Source organism: Ranitomeya imitator, chromosome 5 (genome assembly GCF_032444005.1).
Source record: "Ranitomeya imitator isolate aRanImi1 chromosome 5, aRanImi1.pri, whole genome shotgun sequence".
Classification (NCBI taxonomy): domain Eukaryota; kingdom Metazoa; phylum Chordata; class Amphibia; order Anura; family Dendrobatidae; genus Ranitomeya; species Ranitomeya imitator.
In genome coordinates this window covers 294,306,137-294,331,051 of record NC_091286.1, presented here as the reverse complement: position 1 = coordinate 294,331,051, position 24,915 = coordinate 294,306,137, and the positions used below count along the sequence as shown (strand labels likewise).

General features: G+C 42.8%; 1 protein-coding gene across 2 annotated transcripts in view; it reads left to right on the top strand.

Moving 5' to 3' along the window:
• The first annotated feature begins 864 nt into the window (after positions 1-864).
• Positions 865-24,915, top strand: part of LOC138637505 (uncharacterized) — a 67,857-nt gene continuing 43,806 nt past the window's right edge. Inside the window, exons 1-3 of one of the 2 annotated variants that reach the window (XM_069726252.1) lie at positions 865-942; positions 5,679-5,859; positions 15,785-16,746. In XM_069726252.1, coding sequence (XP_069582353.1) covers positions 16,038-16,746 — 709 coding nt within the window. In that variant the 5' untranslated portion in view covers positions 865-942; positions 5,679-5,859; positions 15,785-16,037. Of the gene's footprint in view, positions 943-5,678; positions 5,860-14,032; positions 14,143-15,784; positions 16,747-24,915 lie in introns of those variants that run through there. The other variant, XM_069726251.1, reaches the window with a different exon arrangement.

Below are 24,915 nucleotides of genomic sequence, written 5' to 3'. Positions count from 1 at the left end.
GTGGCGCTGACACCCCGACGCGCGTTTCGCGTTAGCTTTTTCCAGGGGAGGTGTGTGTGGAAGGATGTGTGACAGTGATGTTTATATATCCGTATCATTAGTGGCAGTGGCTTGTGGTGTGACGCTTTCCATCGGCGCTCCTGCCCGATGTCACGTGACGCCCGGCCTCCTCCCCGCTGACACGTCAGAGCGAGGGGAGGTACGGGCAGATACACAGACGCGTCGCCACGGCAACAGTCAAAGAAGGAGGCGGAGGGCGGCGCATGCCCCTAGGATAATATGAACGAGCACTGGGTAAGAAAAAGTTGGGGATGGAAGATACGGTTGCTGCGGAAAATAGATGGATCCAGAGAGCGGGATTTAATTAAACAGGGTGTCTGCAAATACTGTGCTTATGCCGGCTTTATGTGTAATCCAAACAAGAGGGGGAAGATAAAGTGCATAAGTGCATAAAAATACAGTTGCAAGATTCTATGAAAAGAACTATAAGTGAAAGTGCGTGAGGCGCTATTATTAAATATACAGGTAACCTTGTGTGTATAATTTAGAGGGAAAGACAATTCTATAAGCTAAAGCGAACAGCGCTATTGTTAAAGGTGAAAAACCTGATATAAATGATTTAAAGGGGAAAGGACAATAAAGTGCAGGAGTGCAAAAATAGTGAATAATCAAATCCTTATAGAGGATTTTATATATTTGTATCATGATAGTGAATAAATAAAACTATACATTAAAAATAGAAAAAAGTAAAAGGCAAATCAATAAGTCAGCTTATAAGCAAAGATATACTGTATATATTTTAAAAAATGTCTTAATTTATAGTCCATATTATAGATCTCATCATTCTTCTCTCTGTTATCCATTCAGCTGGAGAAGTAATGAAATGGCAGATGGCACGGGGCTCCGCAGAAATCCTCAAGGATTCATCCATCCCAAACAAAGGTAGGAGAGTATACAGTGCACTAAGAAGAGTGCATTAAAAAGTGTTAAAATTGATAAAAAAACAAACAGAAAGCTACAAAAAGGGGATAAAGCTTAATACATCAATAAGACCTGCTGGCTGGATGGACCTAATTTTGGCAATCCGCCTAGCTTCTAGTTGGGCAAGACTTTTCCTCCAATCACCTCCTCTCAAATCAATGTGAACCTTATCAATGCCAGTGACTTTCAGAAGGCCTGCATCACAATGATGAAAAATCTTAAAATGTTTGGGTATTGGTTTCAGTGATGCCAAGTCGTCATTGTCACTGGCATTGATGATGTCCCGATAATGTTCTCTTACCCTGACTTTCAAAGGTTTAGATGTTAGCCCAACATAAATTTTGGAACAAGGGCATACTGCATAGTATATTACCCCCATGGTGTCACAGCTTATGTGTTGAGTGATTGTGAAAGTTCTCTTACTGTTACTTGATTCAAAAGTAGTCGCTCTATGCATATTGGGGCACGAGATGCAGGTTCCACAAGGATAAAATCCCCATTTGGGTCTTTTTGATCCAAATGCTTTATTTAACTGGGTTCCTCAATAGTAGCTGTGAACAAGTTGATCCTTCAGATTTGGGGCTCGCCTATAAGTAACTGATGGTTGATTGGGAATATATTTAACAGTCAATTTGATATTTAATTTATTGTCATTCAAAATACTGACAAAATCCAGGAGGTCCTGTTCTGGGCCCTGCCAGACGACCAATATGTCATCTATATAGCGGGTCCAGAACAGGACTCTCTCAATATAGGCCACGGGTTGTGTGATGAAAAGTTTTCTTTCCCATGATCCCAAAAAAAGGTTTGCATAGGATGATGTAAATGGCGCCCCCATCGCGGTGCCTTGCTTTTGCAAGTAAATGCTCTCCTTGAAAGTAAAAAAATTGCGTTCCAAAGCAAACTGGAGTAAATTCAGAAGAAATTGAATAAATTCTCCATTATGGTTGGACATTTGCAGAAAAGTCTTGACCGCCTGTATACCGTGTTGATGAGAGATGTATATAGGGACTCAGCGTCCATAGTGACAAGCCACATGTCGTCATCTAGAGGGATCCCTTCTATTTTTTTCAAAATGTCTCCTGTACCCCTTACATAGGAGGGAAGATCATGAACCAGCGGTTTCCAATAGAAATCAAAACATTTACCTATTGTTTCACGGTGGATTGGTGGAATCTTTGTGTATTTTTGGGATAAAGTAAATGCAGGCCATTTTAGGGTATTGAGGGATAAGGTGATCTTTTTGATTTTTTGTGATAGTACCCTCGTTGAAGGCTTCCTCCAAAATTCCCTGTAGTTCCTCCTGAAATTTGATTGTAGGGTTGAAAGTTAATTTTTTGTAACAAGCTGTATCCCTGAGCTATCTAAAGGTTTCTCTTTCATACATTTTAATTGGCCATATAACTACGTTTCCCCCTTTGTCTGCTGATTTTATCACAACCTCCTTAAAAAAATGTATTTCCCGTAATGCTGCTCTTTGGGTTGTGGTGAGATTATCTTTAGTTATTTTATTGGGGATTGATTCAAGTTCCTGAGTGACCAATTTAACAAACATTTCAATATTGAGGTAAAGTTGTAAAGGAGGAAATTTTTGGGGGACGGGTGGAGAAAATTTTTTAACCGTAGTATCATTTTCTTCATTTTCATCCCTGAGCTCCTCTAAGATTGCAATAGCCCAAAGTTCGTTTTCAGTCCAAGTCTCCCCAGTGTTGGTTTTCTCATGTAGTTTTTTCAATACCAATTTGCGGGCAAATAGGTGAAGGTCTTTTATGGCTGTGAAAGAATCGAAATGAGATGTTGGTGAAAAATATAGGCATTAGGATAGGGGTGTGTTGAGGTTAGGGTGGTGGTTATGAACAGGGATGGGATTAGGGTTAGGGGTGTGTTGGGGTTAGGTTTGTGGTTAGGGTTGGGATTAGGGTTAGGGGTGTGTTAGGGTTAGGTTTTGGTTAGGGTTAGGATTAGGGTTAGGGGTGTGTTGGGGTTAGGGTTGGAGTTAGAATTAGGGGGGTTTCCACTGTTTAGGTACATCAGGGGGTCTCCAAACACAACATGGCGCCACCATTGATTTCAGCCAATTTTACGTTCAAAAAGTCAAACGGTGCTCCCTCCCTTCTAAGCCCTGCCATGCACTCAAACAGTGGTTCCCCCCACATATGGGGTATCAGCGTACTCAGGACAAATTGCACAACAACTTTGGGGGTCTAATTTTCCTGTTACCTTTAAGAAAATAAAAATTTAGGGGCAAAAAGATCATTTTTGTGGAAAAAATGATTTGTTATTTTCACGGCTATACGTTATAAACTTCTGTGAAGCACTTGGGAGTTCAAAGTGCTCACCACACATCCTTTGGGGGTCTAGTTTCCAAAAAGGGTTCACTTTTGGGGTGTTTCCACTGTTTAGGCACATCAGGGGCTCTGCAAACGCGACATGGCGCCCGATCTCAATCCTAGCCAAAACTGTGTTGAAAAAAGTCAAACGGCACGCCTTCCCTTCCAAGCTCTGCCATGCACCCAAACAGTGGTTTATCCCCACATATCTGGTATCGGCGTATTCATGAGAAATTGCACAACAACTTTTGTGGTTCATTTTCTCTTTTTACACTTGTGAAAATAAAAATATTTCTGAATTAAAATGTCTGTGAAAAAAATTTAAATGTTCATTTTTTCCTTCCACATTGATTCAGTACTTGTGAAACACGTAAAGGGTTAATAAACTTCTTGAATGTGGTTTTGAGCACCTTGAGGGGTGCAGTTTTTAGAATGGTGTCACACTTGGGTATTTTCTCTCATGTACACTCGTCAAAGAGATTTAAAACGAGATGTGGTCCCTAAAAAAAATGGTGTTGTAAGTCTGGTTTCACATTTGCATTTTTTGCCGCTGCGTTTTAGCGTAAAAAAAGGCATGCGTTTTTTTTCCTATACTTAACACTAAAAACGCATGCGTTTTTTTGCATGTGTTTTGCCGCGTTTTGACGATGCATGCGTCGTTTCTATAAATGCGTTTTGTTGCAGAAATGCAACATGTAGTAATTTAATAATGAACTCAAACTCACAAGGAAAACATGGGTCCCATGTGTTAAAGGGTAATGCCTAATTGGCCTGTTATACATACCCATGAAGTAACCGGATATTAAATGTATACTCCCAATACTTATAACACTTTAGAAAAACGGAGTTCCATACATAGAGTATTAAAATTAGTACGCTTTATTACAAATATCAAAAATTACATACAAATAGCAAAATTTTAACAAAAAGAGAAAGACAAAAACCCTAGTAAGGAAACTGCTGCATCCCTGGCACGGTAATTATATCCAAATATGCCCCAAGCATGGTAATAATCTAGCTCTACATAACTGATCCAGACTCTTGCAGTACTGGTATGCCTGACATAAGTATGGGGCAATACCCAACCTCTATAAGAAAGTACATACCCCAAGTATTGTCATAGTGACATGAAATCCATACGGGGAAACAAAAGTGCAAGATGGCAGAGTTAAATATAAAATTCCTTACCCATGCTGGAAGATAGTTAGGTGCCGGGATGCAAGTGTGAACCCCCCTGACGTGCGTTTCGCGTAGGCTTTATCACAAGAAGGGTGGTTTCACATTTGCGTTTTTTGCAGCTGCGTTTTAGCGTAAAAAAAACGCATGCATTTTTTCCCTATATTTAACATTAAAAACGCATGCGTCGTTTCTATGCATGCGTTTTGTTGCAGAAATGCAACAAGTAGTAATTTCTAGCAGCATTTTTTTGCCGCAAAAAAATGCATGCGTTTTTTTGCGGCAAAAAACGTATTGCTGTCTATGTAAACGCATGCGTTTTTAAATGCATGCGTTTTAATAGAAAAACACAAGAATACACACTGATAAGCCACCCCCCAACCCTAAGGGATCCTAACCCTAAGGCTGCCGTCACACTATCAGTATTTGGTCAGTATTTTACCTCAATATTTGTAAGCCAAAACCAGGAGTGGAACAAATAGAGGAAAAGTATAATAGAAACATATGCACCACTTCTGTATTATCACCCACTCCTGGTTTTGGCTACAAATACTGATGTAAAATACTGACCAAATACTGCTAGTGTGACGGCAGCCTAAGGGTTAGGGTTAGGATCCCTAGGGTTAGGGTCCCTAGGGTTAGGGTTAGGATCCCTAGGGTTAAGATCCCTAGGGTTGGGGTTAAGATCCTTAGGGTTAGGATCCCTAGGGTTAGGATCCCTAGGGTTAATAGGGATCCTAACCCTAGCTATTTCTGTTTATAGTGGGTTTTCTAGTTGATTTTGATGATTGGCAGCTGTCACACACTTCTCATCATGGGTTTCAAAAACGCAAACGCAGGAAAAAATGCATGTAAACGCATCAAAACGCCACGTTTGTTTTAACACATTCCAAAACCCATGCGTCTACAAAACGCAGCGTTTAAACGCGTTTTTCACATGAGTTTGCGTTTAAAACGCTGCGTTTTTAAACGCAAATGTGAAACCAGCCTAAAAATGAGAAATCGATGGTCAACTCTTATAACTTTCTAGCAAAAAATAATGTTTCAGAATTGTGCTGATGTAAAGTTGACATGTGGGAAATGTTATTTATTAAGTATTTTTTGCGATATGACTCTCTGATTTAAGGGCATAAAAATTCAAAGTTTGAAAATTGCAAATTTTCAAAATTTTTGCTAAATTTGTTTTTTCAGAAATAAATGCAGGTAATATCAAAGAAATTTTACCATTAGCATGAAGTACAATATGTCACAAGAAAACAGTCTCAGAATCAGTGGGATCCGTTGAAGCGTTCCAGAGTTATTACCTCATAAAGGGCCTAAGGGGTATCGTTTCTCCGTATGGAGAGTGACATACCAGCTCTGGCTTGTCAAGGTAAGGAGGCTTATTCGCCGTGCAATGCTCCTCTGGGAAATATGCAAATTGTCTCTTCAGAGAAAAAGAGGACTTGAACTCAATAGCGCCACCTGTTGGAAGTAGCGATCCTACAAGTCACAATCAACTCTTTAAACGAGTCGTGCAATATGACTTAGGATAAAAGCCAAATCAGTATCTCAATTCGATACGGTGTTTCGGGCTGTTGGCCCTCGTCAGTGCGAAGCATGAGAACTAATTTGGCTAGGTGAGAGGCTCTGGACTGGGGTCTAAGGGGTATCGTCTCTCCTTATGGAGAGTGACATACCATCTCTGGCTTGTCAAGGTAAGGAAGCTTATTTGCCGTGCAATGCTCCTCTGAGAAATATAATATGCAAATTGCCTCTTGTTGAGTCCTTTTCCGTCCCTGGCTTGCTGGATGTAGGGATCCAAGTAAATGACACGCAGCACAAAGGTTGTGTGGTCATAAACAGGGGTAGCCCCGGAGCACGCCTGCCTCACTGGGTGCTGTCCCTTCTTTATATAGTAAAAAGTTTAGGCATTTACAGACATGCGCACAAGCGCTCATGTTTCATAATCACTTACAAAGCAAATCTATACTAGTGAAAAGTTACAATATCTGGTATGTGGGTGAAAGGCTACAATATCAAGGAGAAATGCGCGCGTGATTACTTCCATAAAAGGAAATGTCAAGTTTGCTGTTTAGAAGCAGATTTCTCAGGAGGAAGACAAGATGGATTCTTTGGTTCAGTCTGATCTCCACAATTCCCCCCTTTGACATATTCTTTTATAATCTATCATAAATTCTTGCATGAAGTCTGTGCATTCTCTTCTTTATACGGCAGTATACTAAAACATTACAAATTCAAGCATAAAAAAATGACAAGGATTAATATGACGATCGGATAACATATAAAAACTTTATATTCTCGTATCAATTACACAAAATTTATTTGTGCATACCGAGACACCCTTGAGTACAACCTTGAACAATACATATATAATTACAATAACAATAACTATATGTATTAGGCTTTGCATAATTCCGGTAACCCACCCACCGATCCCTCTGAACCAATTGGCCGGGTTAAGAAAAGAAAAGGTATCTGACCACCAGCTATCCTTATTTTGGTCATTGTCTTTGTCATACTGATCCCTGAGTCGTTGTATGTCTTTTAATTTAAATCTCATACTCATAGTACTATTAGGGTCTATATAATGACAGCAGGTGGGTCCGATGATTTGACACATACCCCCTTGTGAGGCAGTTAGGTAATCCAATACCAGGGTATGTTGGTTAGTGACTATTATAAGCTGATTCTGTACAGCTATACTGGTATTTAATATGTCCAATATGTCCCAAATCTGATCATCTAGATAATCCGTGGCTCTAACTAATTTATCCCACATTTGTGTTAACATTATTAACATCAATATCATGAGTCTTATACTGCCTTTTTGCAATGACTTGCATGTATCCATGATGCCTTTCCTTCAAGCTTGACTGATGTAGGTGTTGTCAATAGGACTTGGAAGGGTCCGTCAAATCTTGGTTCAAGAGCCTTTCTGGTGTGTCTTTTTACATAGACTTGATCACCTGGTTCCAACTTGTGACTTCCTTCAGTGTTGTCAGGATCTGGAAGGGAAGCAAAAACTTGTGCATGCACCTTAGTTAATTGTTTCTGAAGATTTTGCACATAAGAAGTCAATGACTCAATATTTAACACAAGTTGCTGTGGAAAATAACATCCTAAATTGGCAGTCCTGCCAAACAAAATTTCATATGGAGACAGTTTAGTCTTACCCCTTGGGGTATTGCGTATTGAGTAAAGGGCCAGTGGAAGGCATTCTGTCCAAGGCTTTCCTGTTTCAGCCATGGCTTTCTGTATTTTTAATTTTAAAGTTCCATTCATGCGTTCCACCTTACCAGAACTTTGAGGATGATACGGAGTGTGTAACTGACTTTCAACACCCAACATTTTCAGTACATTTTGAAATATTTCTCCAGTGAAATGAGTACCCCTATCTGACTCGATCACTTCAGGGAGACCATAACGGGGCACCAGTTCGGTAACTAGCTTTACAGCAGTGTTTTTAGCTGAAGCCTTCCGAACTGGATAGGCCTCTGGCCACCCCGAGAACATGTCCACACACACCAACACATACTCATACCCATCACTCTTTGGCAGCTGGATAAAGTCTATCTGCAACCGTTGAAACGGGTAGAGAGGTCGGACGTGGTGCTTCATAGGGGTCTTTGCTGTCTGTCCGGGATTATGTGTCAGGCATATAGCGCATGCAGCACAATAGTCTCTTGCGTAGTTGCTAAAACCTGGAGCCAACCAGACTTGCTTTGCCAGTAGTGTCATTGCATTTGCAGACACATGCGTAGGGTGATGTAATCCACCAACTACTATCGGGTACCAGGCTCTAGGTAGACATATTAGTCCATTTTTCTTCCAAATTCCCTCTTGTTCTTCTGCCCCTTCCTTTTTCCACCTGTCCCTCTCCTCTTCTCCTGCATCTTCCTGTGCTTGTCTCAGTCTATCTTCAGTATTTTCTGTGAGGTTTACAGTATGGACCTGTTGTAAGGGTTTGACTGCTGCTGCTTTGGCTGCTTTATCAGCCCTATCATTTCCCCTAGATTCCCTAGTGTCGAGTCTCACATGTGCAGCTACCTTGATTACTGCTACTTCTTTTGTTTCTTGTGCAGCCTCTAAGATCTGTTTGATCAGAGAAGCATGTTTTACAGGTTGTCCTGACGCTGTCATGTAACCTCTAGCTCTCCAGATTACTCCAAAATCAAACACAATACCATGTGCATACCTAGAATCAGTGTATATATTAGCTGTCTGATTCTCAGCTATTTTAGAGCTTCAATCAATGCTGTTAGTTCTGCTTCTTGTGCAGATTGTTTCGGTGGAAGCGGTTCTGCTTTGAGAGTTTCAGATTCTGACACAACTGCATACCCTGTATGGAAGTTACCTGTGTCATCTGCAAACCTACTACCATCTATAAACAGCTCTAAATCTGGATTTTGAAGTGGTGTTTCGGATACATTGGGTAAGCCTACCGTTTCTTGTAAAATGAGCTCTGTACAATCATGTGTGTCTGTAGGGAAAAAATTTGTGTGTGTATCAGTGTCCTTATTCCCCCCTTCAGACTCGAGAGGTAGCAGTGTAGCTAAATTGAGAGTCTGAAGCCTTGCAAATGTGATAGTAGAGGGGAGCAGCAAAGAACACTGCAGCCGCAAATGTCTGGCCATGGAAATGTGTTTTGGTTGGACCTGGTTTAATATCCCATAAACATCATGTGTAGTTTGAACTGTGAGTGGATGCTCTAGGACAATTTCTGATGCTTTGTCCAACAATAGTGAGACAGCAACAACTACACGTACACAGGTTGGCGCTGCTCTAGCTACGGGATCTAACCTTGCTGAAAGATATGCAATTGGTCTTTGTTTCCCTGCATGCTTCTGGGTAAGAACTCCTGTAGCATGGGAATCAACTTCTGCAGCCATAAGCTGAAATGGTTTGGTGTAGTCTGGTAGCCCTAACGCTGGAGCTGAAACAAGGGCATCTTTTAATTGTTGGAACGAAATCTGACCTTCTTTTGTCAACAAATAAGGTTCACTTTTTACACAGTCATACAGTGGTTGCATTAGTTGACTGGCATGTATAATCCATTGTCTACAATGAGACACTATTCCTAAAAATGCTCGTAGCTGTTTATGATTTCTAGGCTCATTCATCTGTCTTATTGCTTCAGTTCTTTGAGGTGTAAGATGCTTTTTACCTTGAGAAATGCAATGACCTAGAAAGACCACTTTGGTCTGACAAACTTGTAGCTTTTGTCTATTCACTTTACACCCTTCTTTTTCTAGGAAACATAGTAAACTCACAGTGGACCTTTCTGCAGTTTCTAGATCTGGGCAGCAAAGTAGTAGGTCATCCACATACTGCAAAATTACTACCTGTGGTTCGGGTTCAAACCTCTGAAGGACTGTTTGTAGGGCATTTGAATAAAGAGTAGGGGAGTGTATCATTCCCTGTGGAAGGCGTGTCCACGCCAACTGTTTGCCCTTAAATGTAAATGCAAACAAATGCCAACTGTCTTGGTGTAAAGGAACCGAGAAAAATGCATTTGAAAGATCTATTACAGTAAACACTTGAGAACTGGCTGGTATCTGTGATAGTAGCGTATGAGGATTGGGTACAACTGGGGTGATTGGATCTAGAACTTTGTTTATTTCTCTTAGATCATGTACCATACGATATTTGGGCATAGAACCCTTATCAAGAGTTCTCTTCTTGACTGGATACAGAGGAGTGTTAGCAGGTGATTGTATCTCTACCAAAACTCCTTTCTCTCTATATCCCTCTATCTGTTTTGTAATCGCTAGTTCATGCTGGGCACTCACAGGGTATTGTCTGAGCTGTGGGAGAACAGTTCCTGGTTGCACAGATAGTTTTACAGGAGAGATATGCAATAATCCCACATCAGTGTCACCCTGTGCCCACAGTGTTTCTGGGACCGTTGAGAGGTCTAGATCTGTGGTGTACTCTTTTTCTTCAGTATAATCCACAAAAGCCTGAATTCTGACATATTGTTCTAATGTTTCCGCATCATCAGGGATAGTCAGCATGACTGTGCCATCTTCCCTAAAATTGATGTTAGCTTCTAATTTCTTTAGGACATCAGTTCCCAACAAACATGTTGGGGCACCTCTGGCATACAAAAATCTGGATGCAAAACATTTAGGTCCTAATGAGACCTCTAGGGGCACAGTATATTGCAGTGTTCGAATTACCCCATCATAACCCTCAGCCAAAGTTGTTTGCTGTGAAACATCTTCTGGGTTCGGAAGAAAATCTTGATTCAAAATTGAGGAAGTTGCACCTGTATCTATCAAAAATGGAATCTCTCTTCCCCCCACATTCACCTGTATTATAGGTCTTCTAGCTGGTAGGGAAGTTTGTAACACATTGAGTCAATCTGAGTCTGGTATGGGACCATCCACTATGGATGTCTGTTGGGTGTCTGAGGGCTTATTCTTTGGTACAAATTTTCCTGATTTTATGTCTGCCTGCTTCTTTCTACATTCTCTCTGGAAATGTCCTGGTTTCTTGCAGTAATGACAGGGAAAATTATGTCTTGCCCTTCCACCTGTTGTGTTTGCTTGCGCTATTCTGACAGGTTTTTTCTTTTCTCTTAAATCCATAGCAATGCCCATACATCTTTGTTTCACTATCTGTGGTTGTTCTAGAGTTCTCCAATCTGGCGTAGCTGACTTGAATCTTTCCTTAATGCCTGGTTCAAGTCCCTCAATCAATTGTTTAGTATAGAGCCGGAGGACTCCTGGATCAGCAATATTTAATCCCTCATCCCTAAAGCTATCTTCCAGCTCCCGGGAATACTCATCTATGGATTGACCTGCTTTCTGCATAACTATGCCTGTGGATCCTCTCTCCCTCTGTTTTCCTTGCATGAACTGATTTAGAGCCTCTACAAACCGGTTTCCTGACTCTATCACAAAAGGTGCTCTTACATTTTCTCCTGGTCTTTGAGCTTGTGTTGCTACAATCAGCTCCTGAAACATTCCCGATGGCATTTTTAGCCTACATAATTCCATTCCATCCATCCATGAACCATTATGTGTGCGAATTATTTGCTCTATATAACTAGCAAATCTATTTGGGTATCGAGTTGGATCTGGTGCATTCATAAGAAGAGACATACCCTCAGCTGGTGTCCATGGAAAATACTGCTGTGTTTCAATTTGCCTAGTAATTCTTTGATTAGGATTCTCGGGATCAGCTTCTCTCACTCCCTTTGTTATTATCCTAACAGGTGCTAATAACTGATGGCCTTTAGGGGCCCCACAGGCGGAACACTCAGTTCTCCAATCCGGATTCTGCTGGCCACAATTTTGGCATACCCATCCTTCCACCCCGCTTAACCCAGGATATAAATTTGGTATGGGTTTGTCCTCCTTCAGAAGGTACAAATGGTTGAACATTCGGATCTAGGTAAGGAGGAGGAACTGAATGAGTCGTGGCACAACATTTTCCCGTACCCATACTCCATTTGGAAGTGTCTGGATCATACTTCCAATTCTCCTCTTTAGCTGTTTTTGAGACCTTTATCATACAGTGTATGATTTCTTCCCACCCATTGTCTTTGATAATTCCACCTCATTCTTTACTCAGTCTTTCCCATTCAGTGCTAAACATAAGTGCTTCTGAAATTCCCAATTTTTCTCTTACCCTTCTGATCTGCCTTCTGACTGTCTTTCCACATCTTTCCTGTATGATATATTTTGCTTCTACTTGTCCTAAGACGGATTTTGTCTGTTTATTTCCCATTTTTCTTTTCAATAATAGCTACACTTATCCTAGGTGACGTTTGGACAACCACCTCTCTGGAGTGATGTCTCGTTGCCTTCTTCCTAGGGAGCTAAAATATTGAAGGGCTGATCTGCTCCGTTCTTTCTAATGTGCAGAATAAACTTGATTCCTACAATGCACGCAAACAGGATCAGCAACACCAAACAGATCACCAAACTTTCCGTCTCTGTTATCATACTTGTCCCAGGCTCATGGACCCGTGTCCTGGGCTCATTCTATCAAACTCTTATCCAGAAATGAAGAAACAAGTTCTTAAAGAGAGTCAAGCATGGGCGGAGGTCTCCCCGAAAGGACGCAACCACATGACCCAGTTAGGCTGACTTCACTAATAAGACTTGTCCTAACAATTTCGGCTTATTGTTTTACGTACTTTTATCCTTCTTTCATAACATGCCACAACCTTCACACTGTTCACACACTGCCAGGGACAGGACTCATAAATCTATACAATATGGTAACCCGAGTTTTATAGGTATCTACTCACTACTAGACTAACCCAGCGTGACACGGCTCGTAGAGATCTTTCGGATAATACAGGGCAGATAAAAGAGAACTAATAATGTCTCTTACCTGGCCAGGTTTTTCAGTTCATTTGCCGTCCATTATCCCAGATCTCCGTTGTCCGTATCCGCAGGTGAATCTCGAGCAGATACTCTCGCCTCGGGTCCCTGTTTCGGGCGCCAAGAAATGTTGAGTCCTTTTCCGTCCCTGGCTTGCTGGATGTAGGGATCCAAGTAAATGACACGCAGCACAAAGGTTGTGTGGTCATAAACAGGGGTAGCCCCGGAGCACGCCTGCCTCACTGGGCGCTGCCCCTTCTTTATATAGTAAGAAGTTAGGCATTTACAGACATGCGCACAAGCGCTCATGTTTCATAATCACTTACAAAGCAAATCTATACTAGTGAAAAGTTACAATATCTGGTATGTGGGTGAAAGGCTACAATATCAAGGAGAAATGCGCGCGTGATTACTTCCATAAAAGGAAATGTCAAGTTTGCTGTTTAGAAGGAGATTTCTCAGGAGGAAGACAAGATGGATTCTTTGGTTCAGTCTGATCTCCACACCTCTTCAGAGAAAAAGAGACGAGGGCCAACAGCCCGAAACACCGTGTCTGCGAATTGAGATACTGATTTGGCTTTTATCCTAAGTTATATTGCACGACTCGCTAAAGGGTTGATTGTGACTTGTAGGATCGCTACTTCCAACAGGTGGCGCTATAGAGTTTAGGTCCTCTTTTTCTCTGAAGAGGCAATTTGCATATCTCATAAAGGGACAGTGGTGGAATTGTAATAATTGTCTTGGTGATTAAGTACCAAATTGGCTCTGTCAATGGGGGGTTAATATTGATGTTTGTGTCACGATGTGTCTTACTGACTCATAGTCTATTCATGCTCGGATACATCTATTCTTTCTTACCATACTTGGTACTTTAGGTCACCGTGACGTCATCACTATGTTTCTACTAATGGCCCTTTCTCTCCATAGAGCGCCTATAGTTTCACACCCTCATGTGGCCATACAGGTGGCAGCATCTGTCCCCGCCCGACAACCCCCATACATGTCCTCTTTCCCGCCACTCATGTTAGTCACTGGTTTCTTCCCCCCTTCCTCCATTCCTGCTCATCCACTCTCATGTCTTCTCTCTGCACGCCGCTTCCCACAGGTCTCCATGGTAATCCCCCAGTGAGAACAGGTCGTTATCTACGCCACGCCCACAACAGTGACGCTTCATCCCAGCGTCCCCCACACTACCGTGCTGTGCAGTGACCGAGGTGACATGCGTCACTTCCGGTGCCTGAACACTTCCGGTCATGTGCAGCTGTGTGTGCGGGACGCATAAATAGGAGCTGCCGCGTCTCCCGGTGTTTGTTCAGGTACTCCGCTGCCGCCATTACCTTCCCGGACACACTCCCAGCTCTGTGCGCAGTTATTGATATTCCCTCTTCCCGGGCATCATATACACGGAGTGGGAACCATTTCTGTATATTCCAGGACGGCTGAGCTGCTCCCGAGATGTATTAACCCCTTCTATACTCTGAGTATACATATACACCAACAAAGAGTATATGAGGTGCATCCACTTAGAGATTAGGATACCTACAAATATGATGCACGTCTACAACAAATGTATCATAAAAACATCACAAAATACATAATAGGGGAAAAAACGAACCAGATGGAAATAAAGTACGGGGTGTCACGGATTTGAAAACGTGCCTTTGTTAGACATAGTGCCACACTACAACAATAATTCCAATAAATTATCAAATATACAGGTATAAAATTAATAAGTTATGTGGACACTAAAATGTATACAGTATGGCTGATATATGGTACCTATATAGTATGGATTACAACACCTACATCTAGAATCAATATAAAAGATGATAATTATTGACTATAAAATCCACAAAAAGAAAAGTGTATTGAAATCCAGTACGTATTATGTAGAGTGGATATTATAGGTCAATACTATCTAAAATCTGCACATATGTTCAATATAACACGCCATAATTATAGAGAATTAAAGTGTCATAGTGTCAAACAGTGCAAAGGGAAAAATAGTAACGTAGTGCTTGTAGAGTCACTACAATATGTGCATGTATTACCAGTATAAATGCCTGGTCCTATAGGAATAAAGTGTCATAATGCCATAGGGAGAGGAAATCTAAAATAATACTGACCGGTACCAGAGCCCCCGTGGCAGCACGCACCTGCCCGACACGCGTTTCGCCAAAAGCTTCTATGCTCTAGTACATCTTTTCTGAAGCCGTGTCTGTCAGTCTGCTAGCTATCCTTTTGCTTCACCCCTTTCCTTCCTGTCTCTTTCCCCCATATCCGTCCCCTTTACCTTACTGTTACTTTTGCGCCCTCCATCTAAGTTTTGGGCTGTATTGTTTCTGATACCCCCCTCCCCCTACATGGTGTGCATTATTTCTATCCATATTACTTATTGCACTTTACTATGTCCTATATGTCCTTACGATAGACATAATTGCTTCATTAAGCTTCTACCTACCGCACCTGTAATAGGAGATCGTGATTGTTTCCCCTGGGCCTCTTCCTCATTGTTCCTTACCCCCCCATTTGATCCATGTCCATATATTTACTAGTGATGAGCGAGTGTACTCGTTGCTCTGGTTTTCCTGATCACGCTCGGGTGTCCTCCGAGTATTTGTTAGTGTTTTGAGATTAAGTTTTCATCGCAGCAGCTGAATGATTTACAGTTACTACCCAGCCTGAGAACATGTGGGGGTTGCCTGGTTGCTAGGGAATCCTCATATGTAATCAAGCTGGCTAGTAGCTGTAAATCATTCAGCTGAGGCAATGAAAACTAAATTTCCGAGCACTAAAAAATACTCGGAGATCACCTGAGCGTGATCAAGAAAACCAGAGCAACAAGTATACTCGCTCATCACTAGTATTTACCTTTCCATATCCTGTTTCTGTATATATTTGTATATCATTTGAGACACTGTATAATTGGTATCTATTCTGTGATCTCCTGCACTTCAGATGTCCTTGGCAAAGACCCCTCTCTGTCGAAACGTCGGACCATATCTGTTTTGACTCCTTGACGGATCCAAATAAATAACAGTGCAGCAAGACCTACAGTTTCGTTCTTTTTGTGGTTGCTGAGGTTTCTACTTCGATTAGTCTGGACCAAGAGTCTCTTCCTCGAGCACACTATTTTTAAAAGGACAGTGCTAGTCTTTCTTTCATCTTCTTTGTACAAATTTGACTGTTGCACCTGTTCATCACTGCACAAATGTCATTACCAACGGCTACTTACAACGATACTGAAGCCAACGCTATCATATCTCGAGTAGCATCATCTAGTCATTTTCTCCAGATTCCAACAGGAGACCTCAAGACTCGAGATTATGAACAAGCATCAAAACGCTTTATCTCATTGGATTTACATAACGCCACCCTCGCAGAATACTACAAGGTGCAGCGTATCCCGAGGGGTCTACGTTCCCACTTACGCCCTGCCCTTTTCCTTGATCAGCCTGACTACTGTAACAAGTTTGATGCTATTCTCAATAAGTGTTCTATGGACCTAATTCTACTTACCCTGGAATTTCTACACACAGCTGTAACCGAGGCGAAGCAAAAAGTAGAAATCATTGAACAGCAACTTGTTAATACAAGCACTTTGGAGGATTGGCAAACTATCAAGTCCAAGGTAGACAAGAATCTTGCGGAATTTAAAACCAAATTGGAATCCAAAAAACGCAGGAAATTCATCAAAGACTCTGAAGATTATATATCTGGCCAGGTTTATCGATGGCACTCCACAGAATTCTACAGACCTACACGACCACCTCACTCATATTATTCCAGTTCTGGAAGTGACGAGTCTCTTTCTCTACAAAACCCTTTTTTTAGGTTCCAGAGGAAATCGACCACAAGGAAATCGAGACGGCAAAGCGGTAGACGGAACCAGAGGTCCAAGGATGCGAACCAGGTCACAGGTAGGACAGAACCTCTCATCTACAACATCTCATCCCATATACTCACTTCATATGAACTGAATTTATAACAGTAAGGCCTGTCCTTCTGTGAAAATCCTTCTGATCAAGAACTGCATAGCTTCTATCGCACAGTGTGATTGAAGGCACACTTTTCTGAACAGGCATCTCTGGAAGTTTAGCTGCATAGAAATACATTCATCCGCAAACTCCAGTCCCGAGTGCCGGCGGCAGGGCACAGACTTGATGCGAGAGACTTGTGCTGAACTCGCAAGTGTGACCCGGGCCTAATACAGATACTGAGGAATAAACCCAGGAAATAGGACAGGTGAAATGTGTGTAACGTATATGGAGAATTATACACAGCTCCACAATATATACTACAAACCATTATATACACTGCTTCACATTATTATATGTGTGGACTATACTAATGCATGGAGTATATTGTATTGTATACTGTGAAGCTTTGGTATAGTTATTTAGTATGGCTCTCTGTATATTATTTGTATTGGAGAGTCCACACTGTATACAGAGCTCCACACTATATCCTGTGGTTGTAAAGCATGGTATGATGCCATGTGTATATTATATAGTGTAGAGATATGCCTTTGGTATATGGTAGAGTCTACACTACCTAATATACACACAGCACCATATTATATACACAAGTCCTCACTATATATTTAATTATACTGTTAACATCACACCAGATGGGCCGGTGCATATGCATCACACAGGATACGCCGGGAGCCGGTGTATATGCATCACACAGGATACGCTGGGAGCCGGTGTCTATGCATCACACAGTATACTCCGGGAGCCGGTGTATATGCATCACACAGGATACGCCGGGACCCGGTGTCTATGCATCACACAGGATACGCTGGGAGCCGGTGTATATGCATCACACAGGATACGCCGGGGGCCGGTGTATATGCATCACACAGGATACGCCGGGAGCCGGTATATATGCATCACACAGGATACGCCGGGGGCCGGTGTATATGCATCACACAGGATACGCCCGGGGGCCAGTATATATGCATCACACAGGATACGCCGAGGGCCAGTGTATATGCATCACACAAGATACGCCGGGGACCGGTGTATACGCATCACACAGGATACACTGAGGGCCGGTGTATATGCATCTCACACGATACGCCAGAAGCCGGTGTATATGCATCACACAGGATACGCCGGGGGCCGGTGTCTATGCATCACGCAGGATGGGCCGGTGTATATGCATTACACAGGATATGCCGGGGGCCGGTGTCTATGCATCACGCAGGATAGGCCGGTGTATATGCATTACACAGGATATGCCGGGGGCCGGTGTCTATGCATCACACAGTATACGCCTGGGGACCGGTGTATATGCATCACAGAGGATACGCCGGGGGCCGGTGTATATGCATCACACACGATACGCCAGGAGCCGGTGTATATGCATCACACAGGATATGCCGGGGGCTGGTGTCTATGCATCACACAGGATATGCAGGGGGCTGGTGTCTATGCATCACACAGGATATGCCGGGGGCTGGTGTCTATGCATCACGCAGGATAGGCCGGTGTATATGCATTACACAGGATATGCCGGGGGCTGGTGTCTATGCATCACACAGGATATGCCGGGGGCTGGTGTCTATGCATCACACAGGATATGCCGGGGGCTGGTGTCTATGCATCACACAGGATATGCCGGGGGCTGGTGTCTATGCATCACACAGGATATGCAGGGGGCTGGTGTATATGCATCACACAGGATATGCCGGGGGCTGGTGTCTATGCATCACACAGGATATGCCGGAGCTGGTGTATATGCATCACACAGGATACGCTGGGGGCAGGTGTATGGCCATTACATATGGGATATATGGAGCATGAAATTGAAATCATGCACTCTCTGCAATAGGCACGTTAAGGTCAGCCATGTTTATCATTTGTCAAGTCCCCCTCCTTCTTAACTCAAAAGCTGAGATGGGCAATGCAGCTGATAACCAGCTGCAGAGGTTACCTTAAGTAGAGGGGCAGTGGGCACAACACAGGGCAGCTCTCATCTTGTTCTGCTGTGTTAGACCTGCTTTCCGATACCCCTCTCCCTGGCTGATTGAACACTAAAGGCAACTCTCCACACGGGAGAATTCCTGCTTGCCATGTAAGTAACTCACCCTCCTGTATTTATTTTTATAAAGTTATGTGCCGGGTAGCAGAGCACCCCACTGCTCATAGCTAAGGCCAGATATGGCTCCAGCGACATGTAACTGAATGCTATGTGTAGATAATAAACACACCAGCGCTTACTGGACCAGAGTAGAACCCTCAGCAGCTGGACTCAGAACCGGGTAGACGCCACCCCTGATGAAAGCAATGGATAAGAAAAAGATAGAGACCGCGCATAAGGGGGAAACACTCGGAGAAAGGAGGGAATAAATAAAACCACAGTACACAGAGTCACAAAGTAGACCCAAATATAGACCTGGGTCGCTGTGTTTCTATCTAGGGGGGCTCACAGCGACCCAGGTCTATATTTGGGTCTACTTTGTGACTCTGTGTACTGTGGTTTTATTTATTCCCTCCTTTCTCCGAGTGTTTCCCCCTTATGCGCGGTCTCTATTGAATGCTATGTGTGCTTCCCTGCACCATCAGGTACCTGAAAAATTAAAGGGCCAGGCAGCTAAAAACAGGCTGGTGGCCCCCCAAGCTGTGCCACATGGAAAGGGCAGATTAGCAGTCCAAGCCTGAGATACCACCCTTTTATGAACAAGATTTGTAGGATCATCAGATGACACTGGTCTCTACTATCTTAAGTCATACCCAGCTATAACACACTTTCAAAATCCTCCCCTCATGCCACAAACGCCCTGCAGCTTGGAGGACCAATTAGTGAGAGCCGACATTGGGTCACAACAACCAAAGCTAGTCCAATACACTCTATATACCACCCATGTTTTAATTAAGATCAGTGCTCCAACATTATCAAAGGTGAGTTTCTTTCACACTCGTGCACTGGCTTTCTAGATATAAACCTTACAGACCATGGAGCTATGTGGCCTGTACTGTGAGTATGAAGTCTTCTATATTTAATTGTTCCCCATGGTTTCTGCATCGCTTCAATTGGATATGCATATGTTTAATCCTTGACATGTGTCGTAATAATACGTCCCTGTGTCCTGGGCCTATCTGACAGGGACATATTATGGCATCTCGATCACCATTGTACACGGCTGTAGTCAGGCGATCGCCTCCGGGTGTCAGCTGATTGTGACAGCTGACACCAAGTGCCAGGAGCAGTCACGCACTGCTTCCGGCACTTTAGCCCCCTAAATACTGCAATCGCAGCATTCCATGAGCCGGCAGCCCCTCTGCCTTTGGATCGGAGACCCCGCGGCATGACGCGGAATCCCAATCATTGTTATGGTGACCCGATGTCATCAGACATCCAGGTCACCACGGCTAGAGAGCGCCGGATAACTGTGATCCAAAACGTTATGTAAAATGTTCCCAATAAAAGCTTCAACTCAATCCACAAAAAAAGCAAGTCCCCACTCAGATCTGTTAATGGAAATATAGGGGCTTCCACGTAACTGGTAGTACAAAGGCTCTGGAAAAGCGAAATGGCTCCTCACCCGCCAAAAGAAATTAAGCAAATTATGCGCTCTCAAATCCAAATGCCCCCTTCCTTCTGAGCCCCACAGTGTACTTAAACCACATAAAGTGTCCACGTTTGGCTTTTCTGAAGAGATGAGAGCCCCCCTAACTTACGGGTGCATGCCTCTAGAAGCATGGACTGGGCATAATGTACTGGTTACTGCAGTGTACTGGTCACTACAGCGGCTGTTTGCAATTCTCACTTGGCAACACTCATTGCTGCTTGTTTCTGTCAAAATATCCATGGAGTCAAAATCATCACTACACCTGTAGGTATAGTTTCCAAAATGGGATCACTTGAGGGGGGAGTCTGCTCTTCTAGCAATTAGGGGCTGTGTATTTGGAGTCCACAAACTATTCTAGTAAAATCTGCTCCCCAGGAGGAAAATGGCAGATAAACATCTGTGAAGCACCTGAGTTTCAATGTGCTCACCACACATCTAGATCAGTTCCTTGAGGGGTCTAGTCTCCAAAATGTTGTCACTTGTGGGGTATTTTCATTGTTTAGACACATCAGGGGCTCTCCAAACATTACATGGCATCCGACAATTGTTCCAGCAAATTTTGCATTCAAAGAGTCAAATGGCTCTCCTTCCCTTCCGAGTTCTACAGTGCGCCCAAACAGTGGATTTCTCCCTCATATGGGGTATCATCATGCTCAGGAGAAATTGCACAACACATTTTGGTGTCCATTTTTTTTTTCTGTTACCCTTGTCAAAATAAAAAAAATTGGATCTGAAGTCAATATTTTATGAAAAATAGTTAAATGTTTATTTTTTTCAAAAGAATCCTGTGAAGCACCTGAAGGGTTAATAAACTTCTTGAATGTGGTTTTGAGCACCTTGAGGGGAGCAGTTTTTAGAATGGTGTTACTTTGGGGTATTTTCTATCATATAGACCCCTCAAAGGGACTTCAAATGTCATGTGGTCCCAAAAAAAGTTTTGTAAAGTTTACTGGAAAAATGAAAAATTGCTGGTCAACTTTTTACCCACAAGTCCCATCGGGCTATGCCTGCTACAATGACAGTGATTGACACATTAGCCAATGATAGGACAGTAGTAGTCCCATCATCCGGCTAATGTGTTGAATGTAAAAAAAAACAAAAACACATACATACTACATACATACTACTTACAGTACAGACCAAAAGTTTGGACACACGTTCTCATTTAAAGATTTTTCTGTATTTTCATGACTATGAAAATTGTACATTCACACTGAAGGCATCAAAACTATGAATTAACACATGTGGAATTATATACTTAACAAAAAAGTGTGAAACAACTGAAATTATGTTTTATGTTCTAGGTTCTTCAAAGTAGCCACCTTTTGCTTTGATGACTGCTTTGCACACTCTTGGCATTCTCTTGATGACCTTCAAGAGGTAACAAACAGGGAAAAAGGAGCAGCATCCATACCAGGTGAATCGTGTCCAAAACGGTCTTTATTCAGCCATATAAAAGATACAACGTTTCGGCCAAACTGGCCTTTGTCAAGCATACAAAATATCAACAGTGGCCATCTTAAATAGTGTGGAACCTATACAGGGACCAATCACTATCAAGGGGCGGCCTTTAATAAATCCCATTAAAATCACATAATACATAATCGAATAGTGCGCCACATGTAAAGGATAAACAATCAACACCTAATCCCCATCATATTACATAAATATGAACAGAATTGACTAAGAAAAACATAAGGAACATAACATCCGATCCGTGGCCCAATCCTAGCTCTAGATGTTAGATTGTCATAGTAATGTTTCCACCAATCCAAGATGTTGTCCATGTCCACACACCGGTTGTCCAATCGCTATCTATTTCACAAAGGGAAAAACAGCTGATCCTAATGCATCGCCTCTTACCCATATGAATATATCCGTCCACCTACGAACGCCTGCGCAGAGCGCACACCAAAGTAGCGGTCAGTTGACCATCACCTGATGCAGCACAAGGCGCCCGCGCCCGGCGTCGCAGGCCGAACGTCATCACCATTCGCCACAAGCAGCAGATGCAATCACATGATCGGCAAGGCGGCGCGATGACGCATAAGCGCCCGCACCCCCAGCACGACCATACGTCACATCGCGGCTGCGCAAATAGGGATGTTACGGACTTAGCCAAATCCATGGCACCCGCCCTCCATTCACATCAGATCATTTACAGGGCGATCAACCGGGCGAATCATCGTCACAAGGCGATTTGGCAGACAAGGACCAAAGGGAGGAAAAAAACATATCAAAGTATAAAAAAGCAAAATACCAGACAAGACAGGGGAGATTATCCCAAACATCCTCCATATGTTCCTTAGATGTCAAATCCCAAGTGCACTGTAAACACAAATATAAAAAGAAACACAATTAAAAACCTGCAGCAACACACATTAAAAAGTACACAGAAGAGAAAGCATACATGAGTGAAGGCAGGGGATCAAGACACATATGTATGACATATGAATATAAACAAGGAAATCTTAGCCCATATAATATCTACGTTAAGACATACATATTTGTAGATTATAATCTACATTCAACCCTCTAGGTTGTAGAGTCTCTAGAACCGAGATCCACCTCAACTCCTTTTTTTGGCGCTACATCGATGACATTTTCTGTGTATGGGAGGGGACCCAGGAGGATCTTTTTGGTTTTCTAGCTGAGCTGAACAATATGCACCCTGAGTTGAAGTTCACTATGACACACTCAGTGGACAGGGTGCAATTTTTAGATACCATGGTGTATAAGCAAGGTGATAAGCTGTGGACTGATCTATTTATAAAGACGACGGATAGAAACAGCCTTCTGTGCTATGATAGCTATCACCCTAAAAGAATGATGGATTCACTACCTTGGAGCCAGTTGGTTCGGGTTCGGAGGATAGTTAAAGACAATGAGGTCTGTGATAAAAGATTGACAGAAATGTGTGAGAAGTTTATGCGAAGAGGGTATCCTAAGGAGAAAGTGTTGGGGCACAAGGATAGAGTAACCAGATTAGTTGATGGTGAGCTTCAAACCTATGGAATTAAGGTCAAGCAGAAACGGATACCATTTGTTTCCACCTATTGCCCAGCCAGTAATGGCATTTCTAACATCCTAAATAGACACTGGGGGTTACTACAAAAAGGTTTACCTCATGTTGAGGATTTCGGCTCACGTCCTATTCTTTCCTATAGACGGGGGCGTAATCTTAAGGATCAATTGGTAAGGTCAGATGTTGGGACAGGCAAGGTTGCCATCCAGAGGACATTATATCCCCCACGGATGGGCAACTTTCCCTGCCTGAACTGTGCCTGTTGTAGCAACATGCTTAAGGGTGATCGTTTTCACCATCCCCGAACTGGCAAAAAATTCATGATTAAAGAGCGATATACATGTACATCGAAATTTGTTATCTACTTGATAGTATGTCCATGTGGACTCATGTACGTTGGTGAAACAACAATGGAAGTTAAAACACGAATAAGTAAGCATAAGAGCACCATAAGAACCAATTTACATGAATTGCCAATACCCAAACACTTCAGTGAGTGTAGACACTCTATTAATCAACTGCGCTTTAGGGTCATTGATGGGGTCCCAGCATGGAGGAGAGGTGGGGACAGGACACTTAAACTTAAACAAAAGGAGTTGAGGTGGATCTCGGTTCTAGAGACTCTACAACCTAGAGGGTTGAATGTAGATTATAATCTACAAATATGTATGTCTTAACGTAGATATTATGTGGGCTAAGATTTCCTTGTTTATATTCATATGTCATACATATGTGTCTTGATCCCCTGCCTTCACTCATGTATGCTTTCTCTTCTGTGTACTTTTTAATGTGTGTTGCTGCAGGTTTTTAATTGTTTTTCTTTTTATATTTGTGTTTACAGTGCACTTGGGATTTGACATCTAAGGAACATATGGAGGATGTTTGGGATAATCTCCCCTGTCTTGTCTGGTATTTTGCTTTTTTATACTTTGATATGTTTTTTTCCTCCCTTTGGTCCTTGTCTGCCAAATCGCCTTGTGACGATGATTCGCCCGGTTGATCGCCCTGTAAATGATCTGATGTGAATGGAGGGCGGGTGCCATGGATTTGGCTAAGTCCGTAACATCCCTATTTGCGCAGGCGCGATGTGACGTATGGTCGTGCTGGGGGTGCGGGCGCTTATGCGTCATCGCGCCGCCTTGCCGATCATGTGATTGCATCTGCTGCTTGTGGCGAATGGTGATGACGTTCGGCCTGCGACGCCGGGCGCGGGCGCCTTGTGCTGCATCAGGTGATGGTCAGCTGACCGCTACTTTGGTGTGCGCTCTGCGCAGGTGCCGGCGTTCGTAGGTGGACGGATATATTCATATGGGTAAGAGGCGATGCATTAGGATCAGCTGTTTTTCCCTTTGTGAAACAGATAGCGATTGGACAACCGGTGTGTGGACATGGACAACATCTTGGATTGGTGGAAACATTACTATGACAATCTAACATCTAGAGCTAGGATTGGGCCACGGATCGGATGTTATGTTCCTTATGTTT